At 44.1% G+C, this 27495-nt stretch overlaps 1 protein-coding gene across 1 annotated transcript in view; it reads right to left on the bottom strand.

The window, feature by feature from the left end:
* Nucleotides 1-509: 509 nt before the first annotated feature.
* ACAD10 (acyl-CoA dehydrogenase family member 10) overlaps nt 510-27495 on the bottom strand; it is a 40637-nt gene continuing 13651 nt past the window's right edge. The window contains exons 5-13 of the mRNA XM_077748082.1: nt 25709-25867; nt 24583-24742; nt 23340-23481; nt 17617-17685; nt 15451-15632; nt 10127-10277; nt 8918-9069; nt 7584-7757; nt 510-1237 (exon numbers count right to left, since the gene is read on the bottom strand). Coding sequence (XP_077604208.1) covers nt 1110-1237; nt 7584-7757; nt 8918-9069; nt 10127-10277; nt 15451-15632; nt 17617-17685; nt 23340-23481; nt 24583-24742; nt 25709-25867 — 1317 coding nt within the window. The 3' untranslated portion in view covers nt 510-1109. The remainder of the gene's footprint in view (nt 1238-7583; nt 7758-8917; nt 9070-10126; nt 10278-15450; nt 15633-17616; nt 17686-23339; nt 23482-24582; nt 24743-25708; nt 25868-27495) is intronic.

The following is a 27495-nucleotide window of genomic DNA, read 5'->3' as shown; positions in this document are numbered from 1 at the left end:
CTGAAACACAGTTTATACTTTAGCCCTTTACTTTTGACATTATGGGTTCTTTAAAGAGACTTTATTGGGACACCTGGGTGACTCAGTCAGGAGAGCATCTGACTCTTGGTTTCAGCTCATGTCACGATTCATGGGATCGAGACCCATGTTGGGCTCTGTGCTAATAGTGTGGAGACTCTTGGGATTCTCTCTCCCTCTTTGCCCTCCCCTGTATCTGCAAGCTTTCTCTCTCTCTCTCTCTTTTTGAAAATAAATAAACTTTTAAAAATAAGAGACTTTAGGGGTACCTGGGTGCCTCAGTCGGTTAAGCGTCCGACTTCGGCTTGGGTCATGATCTCACAGTTTGTAGGTTCGAGCCCCACATCAGGCTCTGTGCTGACAGCCAGCTCAGAGCCTGGAGCCTGTTTCAGATTCTGTGTCTCCCTCTCTCTCTGCCCCTCCCCTGCTCACGCTGCCTCTCTCTCTCAGAAATAAATACAACAGTAAAAAAAATTTTTTTAAATAAGAGACTTTATTAACTGATGTATTTTATATCACAGTGTTTCAAATTTACATAATTCAAATATGCATAAAATAGGCCCACGTGTCCTGGGGCATGAACCACAGAGTTGGTATTCCTCTGCCTGGGCTGAGGCTTCGGGCCATGACATGGTCACACAGAAAAAGCGATGAAGTGAAAACTGAGTAATCTAGAGCCAGCTCTTCCTGATGATGATGAAAAGCAAAGATAATTCCTTTCAGCGCTCTTGTCTCTTTGCTGCTTAGGCGGGGAGCAGATGTGTCTGGTCACTGGGCTGAGGTTCAGCCATGTTAATGACATCTTACCAATTCAGTACGCTGCTTTCCGTCAAGATACTCCCATCAGTAGGGAAGCGGTCCATCCCTCTGCTGAGGCTTGGTGACTCCCTAGCTCTGACTTGGCAGGGTACACATGTCACTGCTTCAGTCACTGATGCAGCTCCCTGACCGGCGGGGAAAGGCCCTCCGGAGAGATAACCAGAGCCCCTTTGACACATGAGCTGGGGAAGATTCTGGAAAGGGGATATAACTGCTCATGCCTGGGGTGCTCGGCAGGGACTGTGACCAGCCTGAGTGTGACAGGACCTTGTTCACGATTTTGTGGCTGGCATCTCTTTGAAAACCCGGAACCCTTCTTTGATGGCAAAATCCCACGCCAGATTAGACATAAATTCAGTCAGTTTTCCATTTGGTTCGGTGGCCACAAAGCTTGCTTGCCCTAAGCAGAAGCAAAGAAAAACAGTGATTACTGCCAAACAACCCTTAATAATAATGCTATCAGAGCTACTGCCATTTGCTGAGTACATGCCACACACCAGACACGGTGCTAAGTGCTCTGTGTGGATTATTATAGCTCATTGAATTCCCGAAGCATTAGGATGCTTTTAATCTCCACTTCACAGACAAGGATCTGGGTCTTAAGAGGCGTCCCCAAGCTGACAGCAGTGGGCTCGGAGCTAGGAGTCAGGCTCGTTTGGACTGCTCCCTGTTCTTTACCTCTTCTTTCCCTAAAGACACAAAATGAAGCCAGGAACACCCCCAATCACTTGTGCTGTCGCTGGGGGGCGGGGGGGCTATCAAAAGCCCTGCGTTATCCTAGACTGACCGCAAAACTGGTAACAAATGTCCCCGGGGACGGGGTTAACGGCCAGTCTCTGGACACCACTCTGTACAGATGAACGCCAGGGTCAGCCCCGCTGAACTCACTCCACTTATGCTCTCACTGCTTTCATTTTTTTTTTTAATATGCGCATTAAGACTTTTTTAAAAAGGATTTTTTAATGTAAAAAATGTTTAATTGAGCTACAGTATATACACACCTTCTTTATAAAAGTGTAAAGTTCTGGGAGTTTAGTCAGTAACCAGCACTGCCAACAAGATACAAAATATGCCCATCATCCCCAAATCTCCAGTGTCCCTTTGTGCTCAACCCTTTGCCCCAGCCCCTGGCCACAGTGATCTCTATTTCTTTTAGAAAGAGAGAGAGGGAGAAAATGTTAAGCTGGCTCCACTCACAGTGCAGAGGCTGACAAGGGGCTTAATCTCACGACCCCAGAATCATGCCCTGAGCCAAAATCGAAAGTCAGATGCTTAATCTACTGAGCCACCCAGACGCCCCACCCCCTTTTAAATCTCTATTTCTCTAGTTGGTCTTTCCCAGAATGTCACATAAATATATACATCATAGGGTGTGTACTCTTTCACTGTGGCTTCTTGCATTCAGTGACCTGCATCTGAGATCCCTGCATGAAGTGTGTATATTGTCCCCTATAGTGAGCTTCTTCTCAGCCAGCTCTCCTAGATTATTTTTAGCATTTCCTTATTCTAAAGAGACTGTGTTTTGCTCATTCTCTTTGAATCAATAAATGGATCTTTGCAGAGGCCTATTTTTCTTCTGGTCCCTGCCATGGACAACTTCCCAAAAGAGCCATTTTCATGCAGCTTTGGTGTTAAAGGTATTATGCATTCTTACAGATTAGGAACCAAATCCATTTGCTACATAGCAGAGAAGGCAGGCTGCCGGACAAGTCTTTACTCAGCATCGTCCGGGGACCGGGCATGGACCCAGGCCCTGGGGGGCCAGCAGGGAACCAGACGGCTCCCTTCCCTGAGTCACTGTGAGGGACTGCAGTGAGGGCAGATGTGCACTCTCCCATGAGGAGCTCCATCTGCACCCCTCCCACTCAGACTGCAGTGTCATGTGGAAGGGAGACACCCCCCTGAACTCACTATTCTTCATAACGATCTCCCTTTTCTAACAGAGAATACAAAGTGTTCTCTTCATTGTGCTCTCCTGAATTGCATTGCCTTCTCAGAGTGCTGCTCTCTCTGTCTCTTGGAAAGTCACCCTAAGAGGCTGGGGCTGACTTAAAGCTATTATTACTTCTATGTATCTTCCCACATGTCTTCCTAGCGGAGGAGACCGCGGCCTCCTAAGCTATGGTCACAAGCACTTCCGTTCTAGAATTTCAGCAGCCGTTTACGGGAAACCACCCACGTTNCCCCCACCCCGCCCCCGCCTCAGGGCCTGTTTCTCCCCCTCCCACCCAGGGATGAGCTAACTCCACAGAGAATGCCTTGGAAACAAATGCTGCTTCTCCAAACCCCACCTTCCAGGGCAGTACCAAGTTTCTCACCTCTTCAAACAGGAAAATGCTTTTAGACAGAAATAATATTTGCATTCGCAGAGCCGTGTTCTTGCTTCCCCTTGTGTAACATTATTATCCTATTCCTTCAAAAAACGGATTTTGCTGTTTTTCTGTGAGAAAACTACGCCACTTCCTCTGTGCGTCTGGCTTCCCGGGTGGGAGGGGAAGGAGCACTGGCAGGACCAGAGGAGCACGGTCCCGTAAGGACAGCACGTCTGTGATCCTGTGCGCTGGCGAACATGTGGAGTGTTTCACCTCCGAGCCAAGAGAAGCATGAAGCCTAGCCTGTGGCACACAGGATCTTGGAAACTGTCAGATGGCTTCCTGATAGGCCAATTGGCAGCAATACCAATGGGTTTTAAGGGTGTTGAGATTCCAGAAGAGATCACTGAGAATCCACTCAGGTTATCCCCAGGCACTGGAGCAGGATGCAGTGAGAACACAGTAGTTGTCTAGAAAATGTCTACAGGGAGTCGGGCCTGTTCGTCACCTGATTAAATATTTCTGGTTAGCTTTCACTGCAAAGCCCTAACAAAAATTGGGAAACGGTGGTTAGAACTGATGCTGTCTGGAGGAAGCAAAAATATGGCTTCCAAGAATTTCTGCTAAGTGAGACCCCTACTATCAGATCAGGGTGGGCAAAACTAGAAATCATGTGGGTGCTGATTTTTCTCTGGACACTGTTGTGCTCACGACTTTGTATTGCTAGTTCCTGGTACCTGGCTTGGAAGAGGTTCAGATCCTTGTGAATGAACGATCAATTTCCCTACTGTAACTGCCTTTCTCATTAGATTATGAGAACCTGGCAGAAGGCAACATGCAGCCTCCAAGCTCAGGATGTCGATGACCTCGAAGCTAAGGCGTTCCCGTCGTACTAGCAAACCCACTGCCGGGTTTCTCTCTACCTGACTTCTGTTTTAATTTTTCATTTTGGGAAATTTCAAAGATATATAAAAATAGAGTGAAGAGTATAAGGAATCTGGAAGTGTCTGTCATTCAGCTTCAACAGTCATCAAAGTATGGCCCATCTTGTTTCATTCTCTGTCATCCCCATCTTCACTGCCTTAGATTTTTCTAAAGTAAATTCCAAACAGTAGATCATTCCATCTGCAAATATTTCATTTATGTCTAATCACACTTAAAAGCACACAGAACCATCATCACACTTAAAAAACAGTTAACTGGAACGCCAGGTGGCTCAGTTAGTTGGGTGTCCAACTCTCGTTTAAGCTCAGGTCATGACCCCAGGGTCGTGGGATTGAGCCCTGCATCAAGCTCTTGCTGAGTGTGGAGCCTGCTTGGGATTCTCTCTCTCTCTCTCTCTCTCTCTCTCTCTCTCTCTCCCTCCCTCCTCACATCTCCCCACACACACACATGCACATGTGCACTCTCTCTCAAAAATAAACATACTTAAAAAGATTCCCTCTCCCTCTGCCCCTCTCCTCTACTCATGCATGCTCCCTTCTCTCAAATAAAAAAATTAAAATTAACTTAAATAAACTAAGTTAACTATGACCCCAATATCACTAACTATCCAGTCAGAATTAAAATTTCACTGACTATCACATAATTTTCTTTTTATAATTTGTTTTTTCAAATAGGAATCTAAATACAATCCAAACACTGTCATTGGCTGATGTGTCTTTTAAGTCTCTTTCAATCTGTAGGTTCCTTTTTCATCTTTTCTTTTCCCCCCGACATTCATTTGTTGAAGAAACTGTGGGGTGACCCCAAATCTGGATGCTGTGAGTGGCTGTGCCTCAGGGCTGACATCTAACGTGCTCCTCTGACCCTCTGTTTCCTGTAAGCTGGTAGTTAGTACTACGGCTCGGTCAGATGCAGGTCTGACTTCTGGGGAAGCACCAGGAGGTATGTAATGTCTGGCTGCTTCTCTCCTGCGGATGTTAACAGCATGGATACTTCTTTTCCGGAGCCATTAATATGTGAGGGTGGAAAACTGGTGATATGCATTCTGTCTGGGATACTTCCCTAGAGAGAGACTTTCCCTCAGTTATTTGGTTAGCCTGACATATAATTTATATGCAAAAGGCAGGATAAATGCTTTATTTCTTTTTCCTTTCATTTTTTAGAATAATGGGCTGCTTCCCTGGCATCCTCCAGGGCCACCAATGAGACTCTGACTCTGGCTTAGTGTTACTCTTTACTCATGGATTTAAACATACTTGATGTGTTCCCATCCATTTTAGCTTCATCCCAACTGGTGCTCAAAGTGTCCTGTCATTAGCAAGTGGGAGCCTATGCAACTTGCTCCTGAGTCCTTTGGCTATGACCCGGGTAGTCTTCAACAGCCTCCTCTATGACAAGGTGCTCCGGGCTCATCTGTAGATAACCCGACCCAGACCTGAACACGGCTCTGGTTCCTTCTGGAGGGAATGGAATTTAGAGATGATGACAGGGGGAAAACTGGGGGTACGTAAGGCTACTGGGTTAGCCACTATTTCTAGGACTTTTTGGCTGGTTCTGTCTGCTTTATTTCTGCTGTCTTCCTTTCTACACAGGAAGCCAACCGTAATCTGCCTTTCTATCTTCTTAAATAATTTAGGATAGGGATGATTTCATTTGCTATCCTGCAAGATCTAGAATTAATACTCATAAGATTGTGACATCTCCTCATATATATATGTAAACACTCTATAGGTGATACATTTCTATACACATTCAATTCAATCAACTGTCAGTTCTGAGTAGCAACAATTAACTTTTCTTCCCAGAAGCTCAGATGAACAAGATATAATCTAGAACTCTAAGCCAGTTCAATAAAGCATTTTCCCATGTATGTAAAAGCACCATCAAAGACACATAATCTTTTTTCTTCCTTCAGCAATCCTATCACTGGGATTTGGCAACAGGTATAAAAAATTAAAAGGCACATACTTTAACTTAGCAATTCTAATTCTGGGAATTTAGCCTTTGGGTTTATTCACACGTGGGCAGAAGAGGGTGTTCGCCAACCACTATCTGTGTTTGCTAAAATGTACAAACAACCCAAAGACAGATCAATAGGAGAATGGGTTAAATAAATTACACTACATCCATACAATGGAACGTACTATAGAAATCAAAAACAATGGGGCACCTGGGTGGCTCAGTCAGTTAAGTATCCGACTTCAGCTCAGGTCATGATCTCGCAGTTTGTGGGTTTGAGCCCAGCATCGGGCTCTGTGCTGACAGCCAGCTCGGAGCCTGGAGCCTGTTTCAGATTCTGTGTCTCCCTCTCTCTCTGACTTTCCCCTGCCCATGCTGTCTTTCTCTCTTTCTCTCTCAGAAATACATAAAACATTAAAAAAATTAAAAAAAGAAAAAACTGATGTATATCTGTACATACTCATATGAAATATTAAGTGAAAATAAAAGCAAGGAATGCACCTTATGTTGTTATAAAAAATATATATATACATATATATCCTATATATACACACATCATATCCTACATATATACGCACACAAATATTTCATAGGAATTCTTAAGCATAAAAAGGTTAAAAATCAAGGTACTAAAAATACATGTAAGATGAACACATTTTTATAAAACTTGGAGAGAGAGATTGATAAGCTAGACAGANAGAGAGGGAGACACACAATCCGAAGCAGCTCCAGGCTCCGAGCTGTGAGCACAGGGCCCCACGGGGGGCTCACACTCATGGACCACGAGATCATGACCTGAGCCACAGTGGGATGTTTAACCAACTGAGCCACCTGGGCGCCCCAATTTTGTATTCTTCTTTATGACTGAGTTCTTATCATGTAGGTTTGTAGGTTTGTATTATTTGTATGTTTTGTTAATAATTTTTTAAAGTTTGGGGCACCTGGGTGTGACTTAGTTGGTTAAGCGTCTGATTCTTGATTTCAGCTCAGGTCATGGTCTCATGGTTCGTGTGCTGGCAGCAGGGAGCCTGCTTGGGATTTTCTGTCTCCCTCTCTCTTTCTCTCTCCCCCTCGCTGCTGCTTACCCCTGCACATGTGCATGCTTGTTCTCTCAAAATAAACATGAAAAAAAAAATTTTTTTAAGTTTAAATATTTTAAAGAATATGTACAGGGACGCTCAGATGGTTAAGCGTCCAATTTCAGCTCTGGTCATGATACTGTGGTCCATGAATTCGAGCGCCGTGTTCAGCTCTGTGCTGACAGCTCAGAGCCTGGAGCCTGCTTCAGATTCTGTGTCTCCCTCTCTCTCTGCCCCTCCCCTGCTTGCACTCTGTCTCTCTCTCTCTCTCAATAAATAAATGTTAAAAAAAAGTTAAGAATACATATATATGTATATGCTATTAATGATGGATGGTTAACTGAATATTGCAGAATTCTGGCCAAATTTGTCACAGGTGGGTTTCTAGGGGGAGAAGCTGAGTGGCTATGACTCAGACCCTCAGGCAGGCTCTCCAGAGCCATCCATTTACCTGTAAGTGAGCGCTTGTAGACTCCCTGCAGGATCGCGGCCATGCGGAAAAAAGAGAAGGCCATGTAGAAGTTCCAGTTGTCAGCAGGAGGGATCCCCGAGTGAAGACAGTACATCCTGAAATACTCCTCTGCAGTAGGGATTCCCAGCTGAGCGAAATCACAGTCACTGAAACCTGAGGCAACAGACACAGCCACGTCTGGGCAGTGACCACAGACTCTTCCTGTGGCCGCAGGTATCTGAATTATGAAAATCACCTCTTGCCTTGGAAATGAGCTTTACAACTAGTTCACAGGGTCAGCTCCTTCTTTCAACAACTCTTCTGTCCCCANGGGAGGGTCAGAGAGAGAGGGAGTCACAGACTGAAACAGGCTCCAGGCTCTGAGCTGGCAGTCAGCACAGAGCCCGACGCGGGGCTCGAACCCACGAACCGCGAGATCATGACCCAAGCGAAAGTCGGACGCTCAACCGACTAAGCCACCCAGGCGCCCCGGATGCATATAGTTTTCCATCCACCATTTTATGAAAAACAGTATTGAAAGAAAGATCCTGGCAAATTTTGAAAAAAATAATTACAACAAGTAAAAAAATTTTCACTGATTTTCTTCATTTGTAACATTTTCATGGTTTAGAAGCATGTGATATGTTTTGTTCCTAGGACTTTGTCCAGAGTTTATCTTATAATATAGGCAAAGATACTCCCACAAAGAAGTTCACTGCCTTTTTTTGTGAGGGTTGGGGGGAGGTAATAGAAAAAAAATTGGAAACAAAATTAAATATTTGGATATTTGTCTTAAGATGTTTGTCAAAATGTCTTGATTAAATTAATTGTATTCAATAAAATCCTACTTCGTCATTACAAATGATGCTGTAGAAGAAATACTTAATGGCATAAAAAGATGTAATTAAGTGAGGAAAAAAAAACAGGCCATAAAATCATACAATCACATTTTCACTTAAACATATGTTTAAGATGAGAATGTGGTCATCTCTGGGACTATTGATGATTTTAACTTCTCCTTTTGTTTTTTTGCTGGTACCAACATTTTAAAATAAATTTGTATTTTTTATTTAGAAAATCAGATAGAAATTAGTTGAGTAGAAACATAAGAGGGGCCTATGCACACATCCTTCTCACTTACAATACACTCCACCCTTCCTCGCCCCCCCATGGCAGGAATGCATTTTCCAGCTAAACCACCAGGACCTCAATTTCATGCACACGCACACACACACACACACACACACACACACACACACCCATTGCGGCTACTTCTGTGACTCAGGTGCTTTGAGAATGGAGCTGCCTGTTCCCTCTCCCTCAGCGCTTTCTACCTCGCAGCAGGGACCCGGGAAAACTGGACGGCAGGTAGTGAGGCAGGCAGCTGAAGGCCACGTCCACAAGGGGGTCGCCTAAGGTAGAGAGTTCCCAGTCAAGGACGGCAAGCACCTCGGCCTTTTCTGGATGGAAGAGCAGGTTGTCCAGCCTGAATAAGCCACGGAAGGAATGAGAAGACAGCTCTGAGGAAACTGTGCTGGGGCTGTGTCCCGTGCTGGGGGTCTTCCCTCTGCCCCTGCAAATGCACTCCCCTCCCCACTGGCCCCTCAGGGCCCACATCCACCGGCTCCCTTGCCCTCTGGCTCAGGTGGGCTCGGCCAATGAGGACACCAGCAGGAGACTGGAAGGAGGCGGTTAGCTGAGGGACACTGTATTCCTCTTCCAAGGGCAACAGCTCTGGTCAGGGAGCCTCTCTCTTTGGGTTCTGGTACTTCCTCCTTCCCTGTGATGGGTTTAAAACAGGTCTGTACCTTCTTTGACACTTCTTCCAGAAAAGCAAGAGTCTAATTCTTTGCTGCTCGAAGCAACTGGCTTCTGACAAATAGAATGCAGGTGGAAGTGATGCTAAGTGACTCTAGAGCCCAGCACAGAAAAGGTGATCAGCTCCCAGTCAGCCTTCTCTTGGAACACACACGTTTGCAGCCCTGAGCCACCAGGTAAGGAGTCTGGCTGCCCAGAAGCTGCTGTGCTGGAGAGACCACGCGGGAGACCACAGAGAGAGAGGCCCAGGGAGCCCCGCTGCTCCGTCTTCTCTGCCCCAGTGCCAGGCACGTGAGTGAGCCTTCATGAGAGTCCAGGCCCCAGCCTGACAGCCTCCCCAGTTGAAACAAGTTATCCTGTCCCCAGACAGCAGATTTTATGAGCAAGATAACTGCCATCATTGTTTACAACCATGCAGTTTTGGAGTTTTTTATGCAGTTGTAGTAACTGGAGCGCGCACTTGCACTTTGAAACCTAGGGGCTGTAATAACTCCCACTGTGGCACAGGACAGCCCCCCCCATCATAAAGAATTTTCTGGCCCCAAATGACAATAGGCCAAGGTGGAGAAACCATGCCATAAAGGGCACGCACAGGGAGATCCTCTGTAAAGGAGGTAATTCTCAACTGTAAATTGGGCTCAGACCAGCTGCTTGATTTCCCCTTCAAGGGCCCTGCCCATCATTTTCCACATCTAGGTATTCACCCCCCTCACAGCCATGCCTACCTGAAGTCCCCATGCACCACGGTGGTCTTCTGGTGCCTGGGAAGATGGAGCGGCAGCCATTGGATGAGCCTCTCCATCGCCGGGATGGTGCTGGTTTCAGAGGCTCGATAGTGTTTAATCCAGGTTTGCACCTGACGTGAAACATAGTCCCCTGAGGGAAAGAGAATTAGAACACGGCATGCCACTATGACATCCTCCAAAGGTTCCAGAAGGTAAGCAAAACAGTAAAAGCCTTGTTGATGCTCTGTGTTATCATCTGATGACCTAGGAGTTTTTCACATGATGCTCCTGCCGCAGTGGCTGGATTTCAGTGTGATCTCTTCCCACCACATGGCCTGCAGGCCTGATCCCTGGCCCTCCCAGACAGCCTACAAGCTTCCTAACAGCCTTTAAGAAATCTCTTTTTGGCTGAACAATAGTGGGTGGCTAAGAGCATGGAGTCTGGGGCTGGACTGCCTGGGTGTGATTCCCAACTGCCATTCTCTATCTTTCTGGTCTCAGACAGGTGACTTAACCTCTCTGTGCCTCAGTTTTTCCTCATCAGTGAGATGCTCCTCAGAGAGTTGTTGGGAGGATAAGATATGTAAAGGCCCCTGGAAATGTTCTCGGCATGTAGTAAGTACTGCATGCGTATCTGCTACTATTATACAGGTGTTTGCTAAGAAACCCAAAAGATACCAAAGTTGAGGAACTTGCAAATTATTCTGGGACCAGGACACTGGGAGTTGTTCTGGAATCAATTCAGCTCACGGTCAAGGTCTTCAGCTGATTTAACTTCTCCGAGCCTCACCTGCTTCTTCTATATGAGTGTATTGACACCTAAATTCCACAGGACTGTTGTGAAGGCTAACAGAAATCCATATAGAACATGCCAGATACTGAGCTGCACAGAAGGCTGTTCCATGAATGGTGGCCATTATTATTGTCCCGGTTATTGCCAGTTGCCAATTGTTAATTGTCACTATTAATATAACTAATAATTAATAAATGTGTCAGGTCCCTGGCTCTAAGCCAAGCCCTCGTCCCTCATCTGAAAGAAAAATGGTCCTCAGAGGCTGAAGGGTTTGAAGATAAGGATAGACACGTCAAGCTCCTTCTGTCCAGTCCACTCACAGTTGGGAGCATCCAGACATAAGCCCTTTGGAAAATCTAGTTGGATCATGAGAGGTGGAGATCAAAATCCACAGGAATTTAATCCAAAACAAGTCAAGCCTTTAGAACTTACAGTTTTCAGAACTATAGGAAATAGAAGACAAACCATAAGGAGATACTCAAGACAAATATATAAGACAACTGACTTGGACTTTTTTTTTTTTTGAGAGATTGAGAGAGAGTGGGAGAGCAAGCTTCAGGCTTGATCTCACAACTATGGGAACGTGACCTGAGCCAAAATCAAGAGTTGAATGCTTACCCAACTGAGCCACCCAGGCACTGACTTGGTGTCAAAAAATTCATTGAAAAAAACAGGTGGTGATAGTGGGGGGCACTGTTCTAGATTCTTTGATCAGATCCTGATTGGGGGTGGGGAGAAATCATTTATAAAAGATATAAGGGGATAACTGATGAAGTCTATCTGAATATGGATCGGGCTTTAGATATTCTGGGAAAATTGTATATTTTCTTGGATGTGGTAATGGTATTGGAGAATGTCCTTATTTTTAAGGAAATGCATACTTAGGTATTGAGGAGTTAAGTGTTAGGGTCTCTACAACTTTGTTAAATATATTTATATACAGTGAGAGAGAGACACAAAGAAACAGAGGGAGAGGGAAAAGGAAAGAGAATACTGACTATGGCAGAAATTCACCATTGTTAAAATTAGTAGTGGGCATGTGTAGTTTTTCATTGTACTATTTCACATTTCTGTAAGTTTGAAAATATACTAAGAAGTCAGATACAAAACTCACAGGAGCTGAGCCTTTGTGAAAGGAGCCCTTCAGGAAAACCTCCTGGGGCGCCTGGGTGGCTTAGTCGGTTAAGCGTCCGACTTTTGCTTAGGTCATGATCTCGCGGTTCGTGGGTTCGAGCCCCGTGTCGGGCTCTGTGCTGACTGCCAGCTCAGAACCTGGAGCCTGTTTCAGTCTGTGACTCCCTCTCTCTCTCTGACCCTCCCCTGCTCACGCTGTCTCTCTCTCTCTCTCATAGAAATAAATAAAACATTAAAAAAAAAAAAAAAAGGAAAACCTCCTACGTGGATTTGGGACCTCCCGCCACCTCACACACACCAACCCAGGGCTGCATACGTCCCCTTCTCACGGGAAGCAGACGCAGCTGGCCCTGCGTCCCTAAGGGCCGCTGGCTGCTCTCAGGCCTGCCAAGGCGCTGCGACATCCTTCCTGAAGCAGACTGTCCCCGCCAAGAAAAGGGGATTATGTGCTCCCTGCAGGTCCTTGGTGGTGAAAAGGTTCTTTGTGGTAACTGGACTGCACCTAAAGGATCTTTGTCAAAAGTCCCTCCTGATTAGAAATCATGTTTGTGTGCTCTCTCTCTCTGTCTCTCTCTTTTTTTTTTTTTTTTACAAATTTAAATGTGTTCTTTTGAATGGATAACACATTCACAGGGCTTGGAATTAAAGTGACAAAAGGGCAAACAGTAATCTTTCTCCCACCCCTCTGCCCAGCCACTCAGCTCTTTTCCTCTCCCAAGGCAACCCTTGTGACCAGCTTCTTTGGTATTCTTTTGGAGATATTCACATGCGCCAGCAAATATTTAAGGATATTTGAATATGTAAATTTATTTAAATATGCCACTCTTTACACAAATGCTAGTATCTATTTATAGCCAATGCCCTGCAAAGCAGCTGGATTCCTGACGTAACCAGAGAAATTGCAGGTTTTTTGAAAAGGAAGCTCTAATGCCTCTGTAGCTGCACCCATGAACCTGAAGCATGATGAAGCTGCTTTATGCTTTCAGGCTCAAAACCTAGCCAGTGGCCTGAGATGCTGGCCCGTAGACCACATGAAATCCTGTCAGATTTCTGCTTTGTCTCTTAATTTTAAGAGGTCAGTGGGAAAAAAAAACAGTCTACTTTAAAAGACACAGGGAGGTGCCTGGGTGGCTCAGTCAGTTGGGCGCCGACTTCAGCTCAGGTCATGATCTCAACGGTTGTGGGTTCGAGCCCCGTGTGAGGCTCTCTGCTGACAGGTCAGAGCCTGGAGCCTGCTTCAGATTCTGTGTCTCCCTCTCTCTCTCTGACCCTTCTCACGCTGTCTCTCTCTCTCTCTCAAAAAAAAAATTTTTAAAGGCACAGGGGGCACCTAGGTGGCTCAGTCAGTTGAGTAGATCCTCTGTCCCCCTCTCTCAGTCCCTTCCCTGCTTGCAATCTCTCAAAAATAAATATTTAAAAATAAAATAAATGAAATAAAATAAAGTAAAATAAAATAAAATAAAATAAAAGGCACAGGATCCATTCAGACAGCACATGGGAGAGGCTTCCATAAGCTGTTCTCTCTCCAGGATAGGATGTTACACTGCCCAATACTTCATTTGCCTAAGGTTTTATCTTCATTCAAAGCCCTGGGACAGCTGCCACCTCATTTGCTTTTCACATCAGCCTGTGAGGGAGCATTTTTTTGCATTTTTTTTTTTTTAACCAAACCTTTACTATTGAGAAAACTATGACAAAGTAATGTGACTTGCCCAAGGTCCCTGACAAATTAGCATCCAACCTCTGCTCCAGTGCTCTTTCCATCTTGAAACAATGGATCAAGATGGGCAATGTGTTGTCTTTGCCCACTAGCCCTTTTACTGGTGACTAGGGCTGCCAGATAAAGTACAGGATACCCAGGGTGCCTTGGGGGGCTCAGTCAGTTAAGCGGCCAACTTTGTTTTCAGCTCAGGTCGTGATCTCATGGCTCTTGTGGGATTGAGCCCCACTTCTGGGGATTCTGCACTGACACTATGGAACCTGCCTGGGATTCTGTCTCTTTCTCTTTCTCGTTCTCTCTCTCTTTCTCTCTCGTCCCCTCTGCTACTCCTTCATTCATGCAGGTGCATGCCTCTCAGAATAAATAAATATTTTTTTTAAAATACAGGATACCCACTTAAATTTGAATTTCAGATAAACAATACATTTTTATTTCCAAATGAGACTACCAAGGTGGAAGGGAACCCACACTGAATTTGTGTCTCTAGTCAACAGGTTAGAATATGGCGGGGCTGATATAGAACTGGCTGTACTTGAAAGGGATGGAGAGCTCCCTCAGTACAGGTGAAGCCAGCAAGCCTGCTCTGTTGTGGCTAAGTGTCTCAAAGTGGTTAGTGGTGGGGACTCAGACCATGTACCCCTGGGAGAGGTGGAACTTTAGGGAACTGGGCAGAAACGTAGGAAGTTGATATACACTGGACGCGTACTATAGCCTTTGATGTGGTCCTACAGAAAAGAGGCACATTTTGGTTAAAAGCAGAGAAAGAAGAAAATACACCCTAGCTGAGAGATTCTTTTTGACTATAGCTAAGAATACATACTGGTCAAGAGTCAAATACTCTTGTACTTTCTCAGGGAGAAAAAGTCAGATTCTTTGGCTTGTGCTAAAGTTTGTGTGTTCAAAAGTGTGGAGACAATTGTGACAGTGGTTTTAAAATTGTATCTGTCAAATTCATACAATGCTACACTTCAATACACCTGACTTCAAAAAAAAAAAGAAGAGAAGAGAAAAAGCTGACAATAATAATGAGGATGAGGAGCAACTCAAGCTCTTAGACATTAAAAAACAAGCAGAGGGCACTTGGGTGGTTCAGTTGGGTAAGTGACTGACCTCAGCTCAGGTCATGATCTCATGATTCTTGAGTTTGAGCCCCACATTGGGCTCTGTGCTGTGTGTGGAGCCTGCTCCCGATCCTGTATCCCCCTCTCTCTCTGCCCCTCCCCTGCACTTTCTCTCTCTCTCTCAAAAATAAACATTGAAAAAAAAAACAAGCAGAAATAAACTCTGCAAACAAAATACCATTGCATAATGGCATTTTAAGTCTATCCCTGTTGAAAAGAATATTCAGGGTAAAGAGCAAAAACAGAAAAAAGTATCTTAGATACTACTGACTGGTATCGGAAAAAAAATAGAGACTGAAATGGTGTAGCAAGATAAACTTGCAGGGAAGAGAGATTGTGTAGTCCATGAAGGGATATATCTAAGGACAGTACGTCATATGTCTAGAAGTGACACCTCCATTAAAATGTAACTGGATTTCCAAGTAGGAGGCTTCGAAGCCTACCTTACGTTTAGCAAACACTAGGTGCATTAACAACCTGACATCATGCAAATCCTAAAAACAGGAGCGCCCATGAGGAAACCATCAGCACGAAAGACAAATGGCCTCATACTCACCGTGTTTCCTGTAGTCTTCCAGGCCTGAAGCCTTGAGGTCCACGCTGTGAATTCTGCACAAGACTCTGTTCATGGCAGCGTAAATGGCCCGCCTCTGGGTGGGCTCCAAGCCTGGCAGAGTGGGGTCTCTGTAGATGAGGCCTGGGCAGTACTCCATCAGATAGAACGGAGCACCGATGACCCTGGGAGGGGCACAGACAGGGTGTTTCAGGGGCCCAGCTCATAACAGGGCAGGCTGTTAGTCATGGCACTGCTCTTTCTAACTGTCCTGTGTGTTTGCTCCAAGGACTGGGGATGGAGTTCAGGCCCAGAGTATTGGATGCTTCCTTTCTCCTTCGTACATAAACACAGAAGGTGAGCAGTACCCTACCCCCAAACCAGTCTACACACACAGCCCTGTCTCCACTTCCTTTCCAGCATACTTCTCTTCCATTTGGTGTACTTGGGGAAGCTATGGAATGGAGTTTAAGAGCGATAATATAGGAAAGCATATTGAGAGGGGGCTAGACATTACTAGAAATCAGTGAACTGTTCTAAAAAGTTGTTTTGTGGGGCACCTGGGTGGCTTAGTTGGTTAAGCATCCAACTCTGGCTCAGGTCATGATCTCGAGGTTCATGAGTTTGAGCCCCATGTCAGGCTCTGTGCTGACAGCTCAGAGGCTGGAACCTGCTTCGGATTCTGTGTCTCCCTCTTTCTCTGCCCCTCCCTTGTTCACGATGTCTCTCTCTGTCTCTCTTGAACATTTAAAAATTTTTTTAAATAAATAAAAAATAAAAAGTTGTTTTGAAAATTTGACCATTAAAACTGTTTATCCTGACTTGACCATGGGCTAGAACTTAAATTTTTTTGTTAAATTATTAATTATCGTAAGTGTAATAACACTGTTTTGATTATGAAAGAAAATGTCTTTATTTTTAGGAAGTGTATGCAATTTACTTCAAAAGACTTTGCTAAAAATAATTTACACATAGAGAGAAAATATAATGATTTAAAAATGTTTAAATGTATAAAATTATTAGATTCTATAATTTCTATTATATAAAATTATTCATATCATACACATACACAGATAAGTAAATATACATATATTCACATAGAAAGTAAATATGGGAAAATGTTAACAACGGTTTTTTTGTTTTTTGTTTTTTTAAATATTTTTATTTTATTTCTAGGAGAGAGAGAGAGACAGCGCGAGCAGGGGAGGGTCAGAGAGAGAGGGAGATACAGACTCCAAAATAGGCTCCAGGCTCTGAGTTGGCAGTCAGCACAGAGCCCGCCGTGGGGCCTGAACCCACGAACCACGAGATCATGACCTAAGCGAAAGTCGGACGCTTAACCGACTAAGCCACCCAGGCGCCCCAACAACGTTTTAATCTAGATGAGAGCCCTTTATGCTACTTTTTCTTCTTTCTAATTTTCTGTATGTTTCAAAATTTTCATAATTAAATAGTTGGGACAAAAAAAGACTCAAAAAGGTTACTGCAAAGCAGTTTAAAAACAGCTTAGAATAACCACAATACAAGATGAACAAAAACAAACATGAAGCTAGATGGATACAATTTTTTTAATGATAAAAAAATATGTTTTCTACCAACTTTCACAAAAGCAGGTATTTCTCTTTCGAGATAACTTAAAGATCTGTGAGCTTCCGGGAGGAGTTGCTCTTTTCTCTCCCACCCAAATTTTGTCTTCATTCCAACAAACTGGGATTTGAGTGATTATATGGGCTTTTCTCTTCTATAGTTTGAATATGTAATAAAAAATAAATCCAAGGGCACCTGGGTGGCTCAGTAGGTTGAGCGTCTGACTTCAGTTCAGGTCATGATCTCATGGTTCGTGGTCCCATCCCTGCATCGGGCTCTGTGCTGACACCTCAGAGCCTGGAGCCTGCTTGGGGTTCTGTGTCTCCCTCTCTCTCTGCCCCTCCCTTGGTTGTGCTCTCCCTCCCTCTCTCTCTCTCAAAAATAAACAAACATTAAAAAAATTATACATAAATCAATAAATCTGGAAGTGCCTGGATATCTCAGTGGGTTAAAGCATCCACAGTTTGTGAGATTGGGCCCCGCTGAGTGCAGAGCCTGCTTGCAGTTCTCTCCCTCACTCTCTGCCCCTCCAGCACCAAATAAATAAATAAACATTTAAAAATAAATAAATCTCAACATTACCTTGAGTCTTCACAGAGGTGAAGAACTTTGGGGACAGGCACCCCGGCATTCGCAAGGGCTTTCATTATCCTGCCAGAATAAAGAGAAATGAGTGAAAATGCTGGCTGAATTGATGAGATTTTCTTGAAATTATTTTTCTGAATTAAAATTAGTGTACACAAAAATTAAAATAGAATTCTAAATTTTTTAATCTTTTTTTTTCTTCATTTCTGAGAGAGATAGTGTGAGCAGGGGAGGGTCAGAGAGAGAGGGAGACACAGAATCTGAAACGGGCTCCAGGCTCTGAGCTGGCTGTCAGCACAGAGCCTGACGTGGGGCTTGAACCCACAAACCATGAGATCATGACCTGAGCCGAAGTCGGATGCCTAACCGACTGAGCCACCCAGCCACCCAGCGCAAAAATTAAAATAGAATGCTAAAAAATATCCAATTGACCGTGAAGTAGGCAAGAAGAACAAAAAACAAATGGGACAAAAACCAAATAGCAAAATTATAGACTTAAGTCAAACATATGAATACTTATACTTAATTATATTAGTTAGACTAAACATTTCAGTTGAGACAGAGATTGTTGTACTGCACAGAAAAGCAAGACCTACCTACATGCTATCTACAGGAGACATTCTTTTTTTTTTTAATGTTTTATTTATTTCTAGGAGAGAGAGAGAGAAAGCGTGAGCAGGGGTCAGAGAGAGAGGGAGTCACAGACCGAAACAGGCTTCAGGCTCTGAGCTGGCAGTCAGCACAGAGCCCGACGTGGGGCTCGAACCCACGAACCGTGAGATCATGACCCAAGCGAAAGTCGGACGCTTAACCGGCTAAGCCACCCAGGCGCCCCAGGAGACATTCTTTATATAAAAACATAGGGGAAAAAATAAGTAGAAAAAAAATAAAAGGAGAGAAGGAAAATACTATGCCATCAATTAAGCATAAGAAATAGCTACATTAGGGGCACCTGGGTACTCAGACTTCAAGCTCAGGTCATGATATCATGGTCCATGAGTTCAAGCCCCTTGTAGGGCCCTGTGCTGACAGCTCAGAGCCTGGAGCCTGCTTTAGATTCTGTGTCTCCCTCTCTCTCTGACCCTCCCCCACTCACACTCTCTCTCTGTCTTTCAAAATGAATAAATGTTAAAAAAAATTTTTTTAAAGAAATAGCCACATTAATATCAGAGAAAGGATGCTTTAACACAGATTACTACCAAAAACAGAGGGACATTTCCAAGTGATACAATAATTAATTCATCAGGAAGATACTGCAATCATAAATGTGTACATGCCTCATAACAGGACTTCAAAAATGAAAGAAAAATGATCAGAATTACAGAGAGAAATGGACAAATCCACAATCACAGCTGAGACTATAATATCCCTTTATCAGTAACCAGTGGAACTAGAACAAAAAACAGTAAGACAAAGATCTGAGTGATATTACCAACCAGCTTGACCCGATGGACATTCCCCCAACACTCAACAAGTGCAGGATATGCATTCTTTTGAAGTGCACACAGTATGTTCACCAAGATAAATCATATGCTGGTTCATACAATTAGTGCTGATAAATTTCTAAATATGGAAATTGTACATAGTATTTCTAAGATCTCAGTGGTATTAAACTAAAAATCATTAATTTATGACATCTAGGAAAAGCTCATATATTTGAGGGGTACCTGGCCAGCTTGGTCAGAAGAGTATGTGGCTATTGATCTTAGGGTTGTAGTTTGAGCCCCACATGAGATGTAGATTACTTAAATAAATAAAACTTTTTTTTTTTTTAATGCTTTATTTATTTCTAGGAGAGAGAGAGAGAGACAGCGTGAGCAGGGGAGGGTCAGAGAGAGAGGGAGTCACAGACTGAAACAGGCTCCAGGCTCTGAGCTGGCAGTCAGCACAGAGCCCGACGCGGGGCTCGAACCCACGAACCGCGAGATCATGACCTAAGCGAAAGTCGGACGCTTAACCGACTAAGCCACCCAGGCGCCCCAAATAAAACTTTTTTAAAAAGGGCTCAAATATTTGCAAATTAAAGAACACACTTTCATATAAGCCATGGGTCAAAGAAGATATTACAAGGGAAATTAGAAAATATTTTAAACTGTAATAACAATAAAAAAAATACAACATGTCAAAATTTGTGGGATAAAGAAGTGCTTAGAAAGTAATATTTAACTTTAAATACTTGTAAGAAGACTTTAAATCAGTTACACTATGAAGGAAAAAATAAGCCCAGAGTTAGTAGATGGAAAAGAATAAAGATAGAACAGAAATAAATGAAATAGAAAATGAAAGGTTTTTAAAAAAATTTTTTAATGTTATATTTATTTCTGAGAGAGAGAGAGTGTGAGCAGAGGAGGGTCAGAGACAGGGGGAGACACAGAATCTGAAACAGCCTCCAGGCTCTGAGCTGGCTGTCAGCACAGAGCCCAACATGGGGCTTGAACCCAAGAACTGCGAGATCATGACCTGAGCTGAAGTCGGAAGCTTAACTGACTGAGCCACCCAGGCGCCCCCACACGGTATGTCAGTTGTGCTGACAGCTCAGAGCCTGGAGCCTGTTTCAGATTCTGTGTCTCCCTTTCTCTCGGTCCCTCCCCTGCTCATGCTCTGTCTCTCTCTGTCTCAAAAATAAATAAAACATTAAAAAATAAAATTAAAAAAAGAATATAATGAACAATAAATTTGATAGATTAGACAAAATGGACAAATTTCTTGCAAATTATGACTTCCCAGAACTAAAACAGGACAAAATAAAATATCTGAGTAACCTAATATTTATAAATTGAATTTATAATCAAAAAACCTTTTCCTAAAAACTCCAGGCCCTGATGGGTTTACTGGTAAACTTCATCAAACATTTAAGGAAGAAATTTTTTCATGTTTTAAATAGAAAAATAATAACTCAGTCTTATTGCCAATCACTGGTTCCTGCTTTTTGCCTGCCTGGTGTCCTTTCCTTGCTTCATGTTCAGATAATATTCCTGGGCTTTCCTTTGGGGAACAGCTCTCCCCCACCATCACTCCACATGGTTTGGGCAGGACTGACACAAACCCTGGCTCCAAGGATGGGTACAACACCCAGATTCGGCCAATCTAAATAATGCATCCTCTGACCCCAGACAACTTATTGGGCCAATAGGTCAATCTCAGGAGGTATGCTGGAGTATTCACCGAGATTATGGAGGGAAGAAGAGTGGAGAGATGGAGGGACAGAGACAATGAATGGGTCCTGGTGACATTACCTTGTCCCTAGGATCTGGTCATGCCAGAAAGATTTAAATTATGAGCTCAATAAATTTTACTCCTCTTCCTTTTTTAAAAAAGAACACTTAAGTCAGTCTAGGTGGGTTTCTATCACTTACAACTGAAGAACAGAAACATGCTAGCCCAACATGACCATGGTAAATAATTTCCTGTGTTCCTTTCTCATATTTTTGTTTCAGTGCAGAAGTCTTTTAAAAAACAACAACAACAACAACATCGTTAGGGGGTGCCTGGCTGGCTCAGTGGGTGCAATGTGTGATTCTTGATCTTGGCATTGTGGATTCGAGCCCCATGTTGGGTGTCAAGATTACTTAAAAATAAAATCTTTAAAAAACAAAACAAAACATAGGATAGCACTATATGTGGTCTCTATCTGTTGTTATCACGTTAAAATTTTATCATGGCATCTCTGTGTTAGGCCTATTACTGGCTACAATAATAGCACAATCATTAAGGCTGGGCTGTGGAATCCTACTGCTTCCCAGGTATAATGCCCAACTCCATCACTCACAGCTAGTTGTGTGTCTCTGGGGATATTGCTTAACCTCTTTAAGACTCGCTTCCCTCTCCTATGAACTGGGGATCATAACAGTAATATATCATGAATTGTGAGAATGCTTTGGGTTAACAATACATCTAAAATATTTATTACATTGCCTAGCACATACTAAGCACTCAGTAAATGTCAGCTATTACTATTACTGTTGTTACGGCAACAAGTAGATATACCAAAGTTTAATCATCTGATTATTGTATCTTTTGGGTGTTTCCAATTTTTTATTATAAACAATATTGTGACCATATTAATGCGTAAAACTGTTTTCCCTATTTAGAATTATTTTTTAAAGATACATTCCTCTAACTGGAATTATTAGATCTCAAAGTGTGACTATAAGGTTTTTAATAAATTGTATCATGTTGTTTTCCAAAATTCCCAAAATTGTTCAAATTTACATTTGGCATTTTAATGTTTATGTATTTTTGAGAGAGACAGAACATGAACGAGGGAGGGGCAGAGGCAGAGAGAGAGAGAGAATGAGAGTCTGAAGCTGTCAGCACAGAGCCCGACACAGGGCTCAAACTCATGAACCGTGAGATCATGACCTGCAGATACTTAATCAACTGGCCCACCCAGATGCCCCTACATTTGGCATTTTATAAGCAGACACTATATTTCATCTTCAAATGCACATTTTATTCCTTTGCTAAAATGGAAAGCTCTACATTCCTGGATTTTTTGAATGTCACCACAGCATTCCGGAACTCCTCAGTACCTCTGGGAATGGTGAGAGAGAGTTCACAAGCAGGATGCATGAGAACAGGGCAGGTGGGGCACCTGGGTGGCTCAGTCGGTTAAGCATTCAACTTTGGCTCAGGTCATGATCTCACAGTTCGTGGGTTCGAGCCCCGCGTCAGGCTCTGTGCTGATAGCTAGCTCAGAGCCTGGAGCCTGCTTCAGATTCTGTGTCTCACTCTCTCTCTGATCCTCCCCTGCTCACGCTGTCACTATCTCTCTCTCAGAAATAAATAAAACATTAAAAAAAAATTTTTTTTTTAAAGAACAGGGCGGGGGTTTCACGCTTTTAGTGTTTCTCTCCTATAACTACAAACCTGCTACTACATGGGCATATATACAAACGCTCAGAAAAAGCTATAGGTTTTCTCCTCTGATGACCCCCTAAGGCTTCATAATTATCAGTCACCCTGGCCTGCAACACTTGGAGAAGTTAGTTTCTAGGAACTAAAAAGTCCAAAGGAGAGACAGTAAACAGTGAGAACAAGAAGGAACCAAGAGCCCAAATCACATTTTCCGTACTACTCTGCAACATTCCTTCTACAGAGCATCATGGGCTGGAAGGAAGAAAGAAGCACAGGAAGAGAAAGGAGAGTAGGTGCCACTCTGGAGCCCATCCAGAATTTTCATCTCAGTCTCAAAGAATTTGGAGGTAGGTTTTCTTCCAACCTGCCATGTTTAAATTTTCCTATTTGCATAAGAAACTATTTTATTTGGGATGGGGTGTAATGTAACCCATTATTATTTTACACATTTTATTATGGAAAATTTCAAACATCTATGAGTAGAGAGATTCATAAAACAAACCCCCACGTAGCCACTGCCAATTTCAACAACTGTCAACTCAATGCCATGCTTGTTTTGGCCTCAGCCCCACTAATATACTGTTTATAGGACTAAAGGTCTTAGTCTTTATGACTAAAGGGTAAGACTAATGAGTATTTCAATAATGCTTTTTTCGCCAGAGGTTCCAAAAAAGTCTAGTTTTCTACAGGTTTAGGTATAGAAAAGAGAAAACAAACTTGTGAATACAATTAGGTTACATGTTCTTATTTGCGATAATCTTGGAAATTCATACTTGCAGTTTTAAGTGCCTTAAGTGCTGACTTGTCAGCTCAGGGCGGAGCTGCGGAGGCTGGGGGCTGAGCACGCCCCAGCTCTAAGTTACCTGAACTCCTTCTCCACTGCATGGGTGGATGGAAGGAGTGTCCCCGGGGGGTTCTTCCTCAGAACCAGCTGCTGGTTAGCTAGCCTGACGTAGTAGGTTGGCTTTGACTGCCCATGACCAAACTGAAGGAGTTCCAATGGGCCTGCAAGTTTGAAAACAAAGAAAATGACAGCAGTTTGGAAGGCCAGAGATGGGCATTCCTGCTCTCTAACGAGTACCACTACAGTGTGGCAAAGGCCACTCATTTTCACTTTGTGCAGGTGTCTAGTTTTGTCCCTCTTGCCAACTCCCGCTCCACGAAGAAAAGCTTTTCAGTTCTGTTTATCAGCCACAAGCACGGTCATGGCAACCCACCATGCTAAAATGGAATGCTTTAAGCCTGAGGATGAAAAGCGCCCTTGTGCGTCCCTCAGCCCACACTCGGCCAAACCATGCCTGACACTGGCGTGACGGCTGGGAGGAGCTTCCGGTGAGGCCCGCAGCTTGAGCCCAAGTGCTTCCTTCCATGAGACGCTCTCTCCCACCCCAGTGGGCTCAACTCTGTGGCTCCCGCCCCGGAACATCCCAGTTAGCCCTCAGCTTCATAACAAGACTGAACTCTGGACACAGATTTGTTTCACATGGTCAGAAGAGCAGGAAACAGGAGTTTGCCTGAGTTTGCTGGTGCTAGCCTGCTCAGAAGGGGCCCCTCAACTTTGCAGCGGCCCTAAGAACAATCCAATCTCTGGAAAACATGAGTGACGCTCCATGCAAAAAGTCTTCTTGAGGATTTAAATGGGTGAGGCAAAGCTTTATCACCATGTGGAAATGTCTTCCAAAGCCCTTGAGGCACCTATTTTCTGAGAGAGGACTATAAAGAATGAAAGAGGGGCCTTCGAAGAGATGGAGACAATCTGTCACGTTGTAAATTCATGCAGCTTCTTAAGTCACCTCCATAAAACAGGCTGTCATCTCAAAACATTTAGACATGCTCAAATGCCCCTGGGCACATACCACAGTCTCCAGACCCCAGGCAATCCCTGCCACACCACACTCTCAGTTGGAAGACAGGGTGAGTGTACTTTTGGGGTTCATGCTTTTCCCCAAGCAAGACTGAAAGCTGCACTCAGATCCACTGAGCCCCATGGCTATTTTCCTCACCACACGGCTTCTGTCTCCAGCGTATTCCACTAGGGTGTGAAAGTGAGAACCAGACTGAAGGGCTAGCCTTGAGAGAGTTGGCAAAATACAGAAATTTAAATACCTGTGCTTTGGGTCCCCAGTAAGTCTTTGAGGTACTTCTCCAGGGAATCTCGTGGAATGTCCATTGTCTTTCTCACAGGGCAAGTGTCTGGAACAACGATTCTCAGCGTAAAACCCAAATGGGTTTCTAATTCCTTTACTGCAGTTTCTGGGTCATGAACCTGGTTTTGAAGAGAAGATTGAACATATGCCACCAGTCAACCCTGACCTGGCCTCCTGTCTGTTCTCTAAAAGGGTAGTTTTTTAGAGGAAAATATCCAAGAAGTCAGGTCTCCGAGCAAGGACTTTGGAGGCCAGAATATTCAGCTAATAAGGAAGCTGTACAATGATTTTGCTCTTCCCACTTAATTCTTAACCACATTAAACTTTCTTATTGGCCAGGAAGGGTGCTAGGTAAGACTCCACGATGCTCCTTCGTGCCCTCCTGGAGGGATATTGTGCAACAGCATCAACCCTGTCCCTATGGCCCATCAGCTTCACAATGGAAGCCCAAACACAGGAAGCTGTACAGAGACCTCCTCCCACGCGGCTTCTTGTGCTTCACTGCCCTGACCTGGGTGGTCCGTGTGGCTGTAGCTGCTGGCTCCCTACCCAGAACAGTGTCACAGGGACAGCCTAGCTGCCATCCCAAATGTCTTAGGCCTGCCATTCACCTCCTCAGGGAATTCTTTTCTCAAACCGCCTTCTTAGTAACTGTTTGTCTTATTTCCCTTTGAAAATATGAGTGGCTTGTCATGTAGATTTCCTAAAATTAATAAAAAAGAAGACTATAGTAGCATGAGGGAGAACCAGTAAACATAATGATGACTGTTAACAGGACAAGCTTAGAGATGCTTACACTAGGGGCGCCTGGGTGGCTCAGTTGGTTAAGCGTCCGACTTAGGCTCAGGTCATAATCTCACGTTGGTGAGTTCGAGTCCCACATTGGGCTTGGTGCTGACAGCTCAGAGCCTGGAGCCTGCTTCAATTCTGTGTCGTCTCCTCTCTTAGCCCCTTCCCCACTTGCTTCTCTCCCCTCTCTCTCTTGCTTTCAAAAATAAATAAACATTAAAAAACAAAGAAGAAGAAAGAAATGTTTACGCCAGTGCCTGGCGCACAGCAGGGGTTCAAAAACTAGTGACAGTTACCAGTATGGTGTGAATGCCAAGGCTGGCAGCTGCTTTTAGATTCGGTCCAAGATCATCAAGAAAGATGGACTCAGAAGGCTGCAGGCCAAGCCGCTCCAAGCATAGCCTGTATATCCTGGGGTCTGGCTTACAGACACCTTCTAGGCAGGACTCCACCACCTGAGTGAAGGACAGGAATGAGAGATGAGTGTCCCTAAAAGGTAGTGCTCCCACATGCATACTGGCATATTTTCTTTAAAAGAATAATGAAAGACCGTTGAGATGTGTTATAACAAGTAGCTTAAGAGTGTTATGATATAAAATGATGTTGCTTTTTAAAGTTGGATATGGAAATACTGGGTTACTACCTGGGGGCAAGCTCAGAAAACCAAAGTTCTGGTTCAGACACAGCGACCTTGTACACAAAGCAAAGCCACGATGGGCCTCAGTGTCATTCATCATCAGCAAAGTGGGGATGCTAATAGCTATCTTACCTATCTTAGTGGTTGCCGAGAACTTTAAATGAAAGTTGAATCAGTTCCAAAATGGTGTTAGCATTTGCTAATGTTAGATACTGTGGCTACACAGAAGAGCTGTACATTTCAGCTTTAGGAAAAGTACTTCATTTTTTCAGAAAGAAGGGAGGGGTGCTTGGGTGGCTCAGTCAATTGAGTGACCAACTTCGGCCCAGGTCATGATCTCATGGTTGGTTTGTGTTTGAGCCCTGCATTGGGCTCTCTGCTGTTGGTACAGAGCCTACTTTGGATCCTCTGTCTTCCTCTCTCTCTCCCTCTCTCAACAATAAACAAACATTAGGGGCGCCTGGGTGGCTCAGTCAGTTAAGCCTCTCACTTCGGCTCAGGGAATGATCTCACGGTTCGTGGGTTTAAGCCCCACGTCGGGCTCTGTGCTGACAGCTAGCTCAGAGCCTGGAGCCTGCTTCGGATTCTGTGTCTCCCTCTCTGACCCTCCCCTGCTCACGCTGTCTCTCTCTCAGAAATAAATAAAAACATTAAAAAAAAAAAAGTTAAAAAAAATTTTTAACAAAAAAAAGAAAGAAGGGACTGTTTACTACTACAAAAGACATAGGATCTTAACATCTGTATTTCAGAAATTAAAAAACAAAACAGCCACCCTCAACTTAAATAAATCCCATGGGAGGACAGACCCCAAAGAGACTGTTCTTTCACGAAAAGAGCTTCCTGTGTCCTGACAACCTCACTTCCACCGTGTATCTGGTCTGGAAATGGCGGGTGGCGAGGGTGGGAGGGCTGCAGAGGGTCCAGACGAAACCCTGTGAAACCTGAGCCAGTGCCCCGCTCCCTCTGATCCATCAACCTGCAAGTCCTCTTACACTGTCCCCAGGGCTNGGCGGGGGGAGAGGGTGGTAGTGCTGCAGAGGGTCCAGACGAAACCCTGTGAAACCTGAGCCAGTGCCCCGCTCCCTCTGATCCATCAACCTGCAAGTCCTCTTACACTGTCCCCAGGGCTTAATCTCCTATAAAGTGGGCCTAAAAACAGCCACAGAGGCTTATATCTGATACCCTCTGGTCTGTCCTGAGCACTCAATCCCTGCTCACTCCAGGAGGGGGGACTCATCTCTCCAAGACCAAGGACAAACCTGGGGGCCCCTCCTCTACTCTACACTTGCATTACTAAGGGTTGGGTAAGAACTGCCCTTTCAGGAAAATAAATGTCCTAAATAAACTGGACCATTCTACTTACTCTTCCCTGTCTCTTAAGGACCTGAGTGAGCTAAAAAAGACAAGCTCCCTGTAAAGAAAATGTCAGTGGTGGGCACCAGAGAA

This window comes from Crocuta crocuta, unplaced genomic scaffold (genome assembly GCF_008692635.1).
Source record: "Crocuta crocuta isolate KB4526 unplaced genomic scaffold, BGI_CrCroc_1.0 scaffold29, whole genome shotgun sequence".
Classification (NCBI taxonomy): domain Eukaryota; kingdom Metazoa; phylum Chordata; class Mammalia; order Carnivora; family Hyaenidae; genus Crocuta; species Crocuta crocuta.
This window is presented reverse-complemented; position numbering and strand designations above follow the sequence as displayed.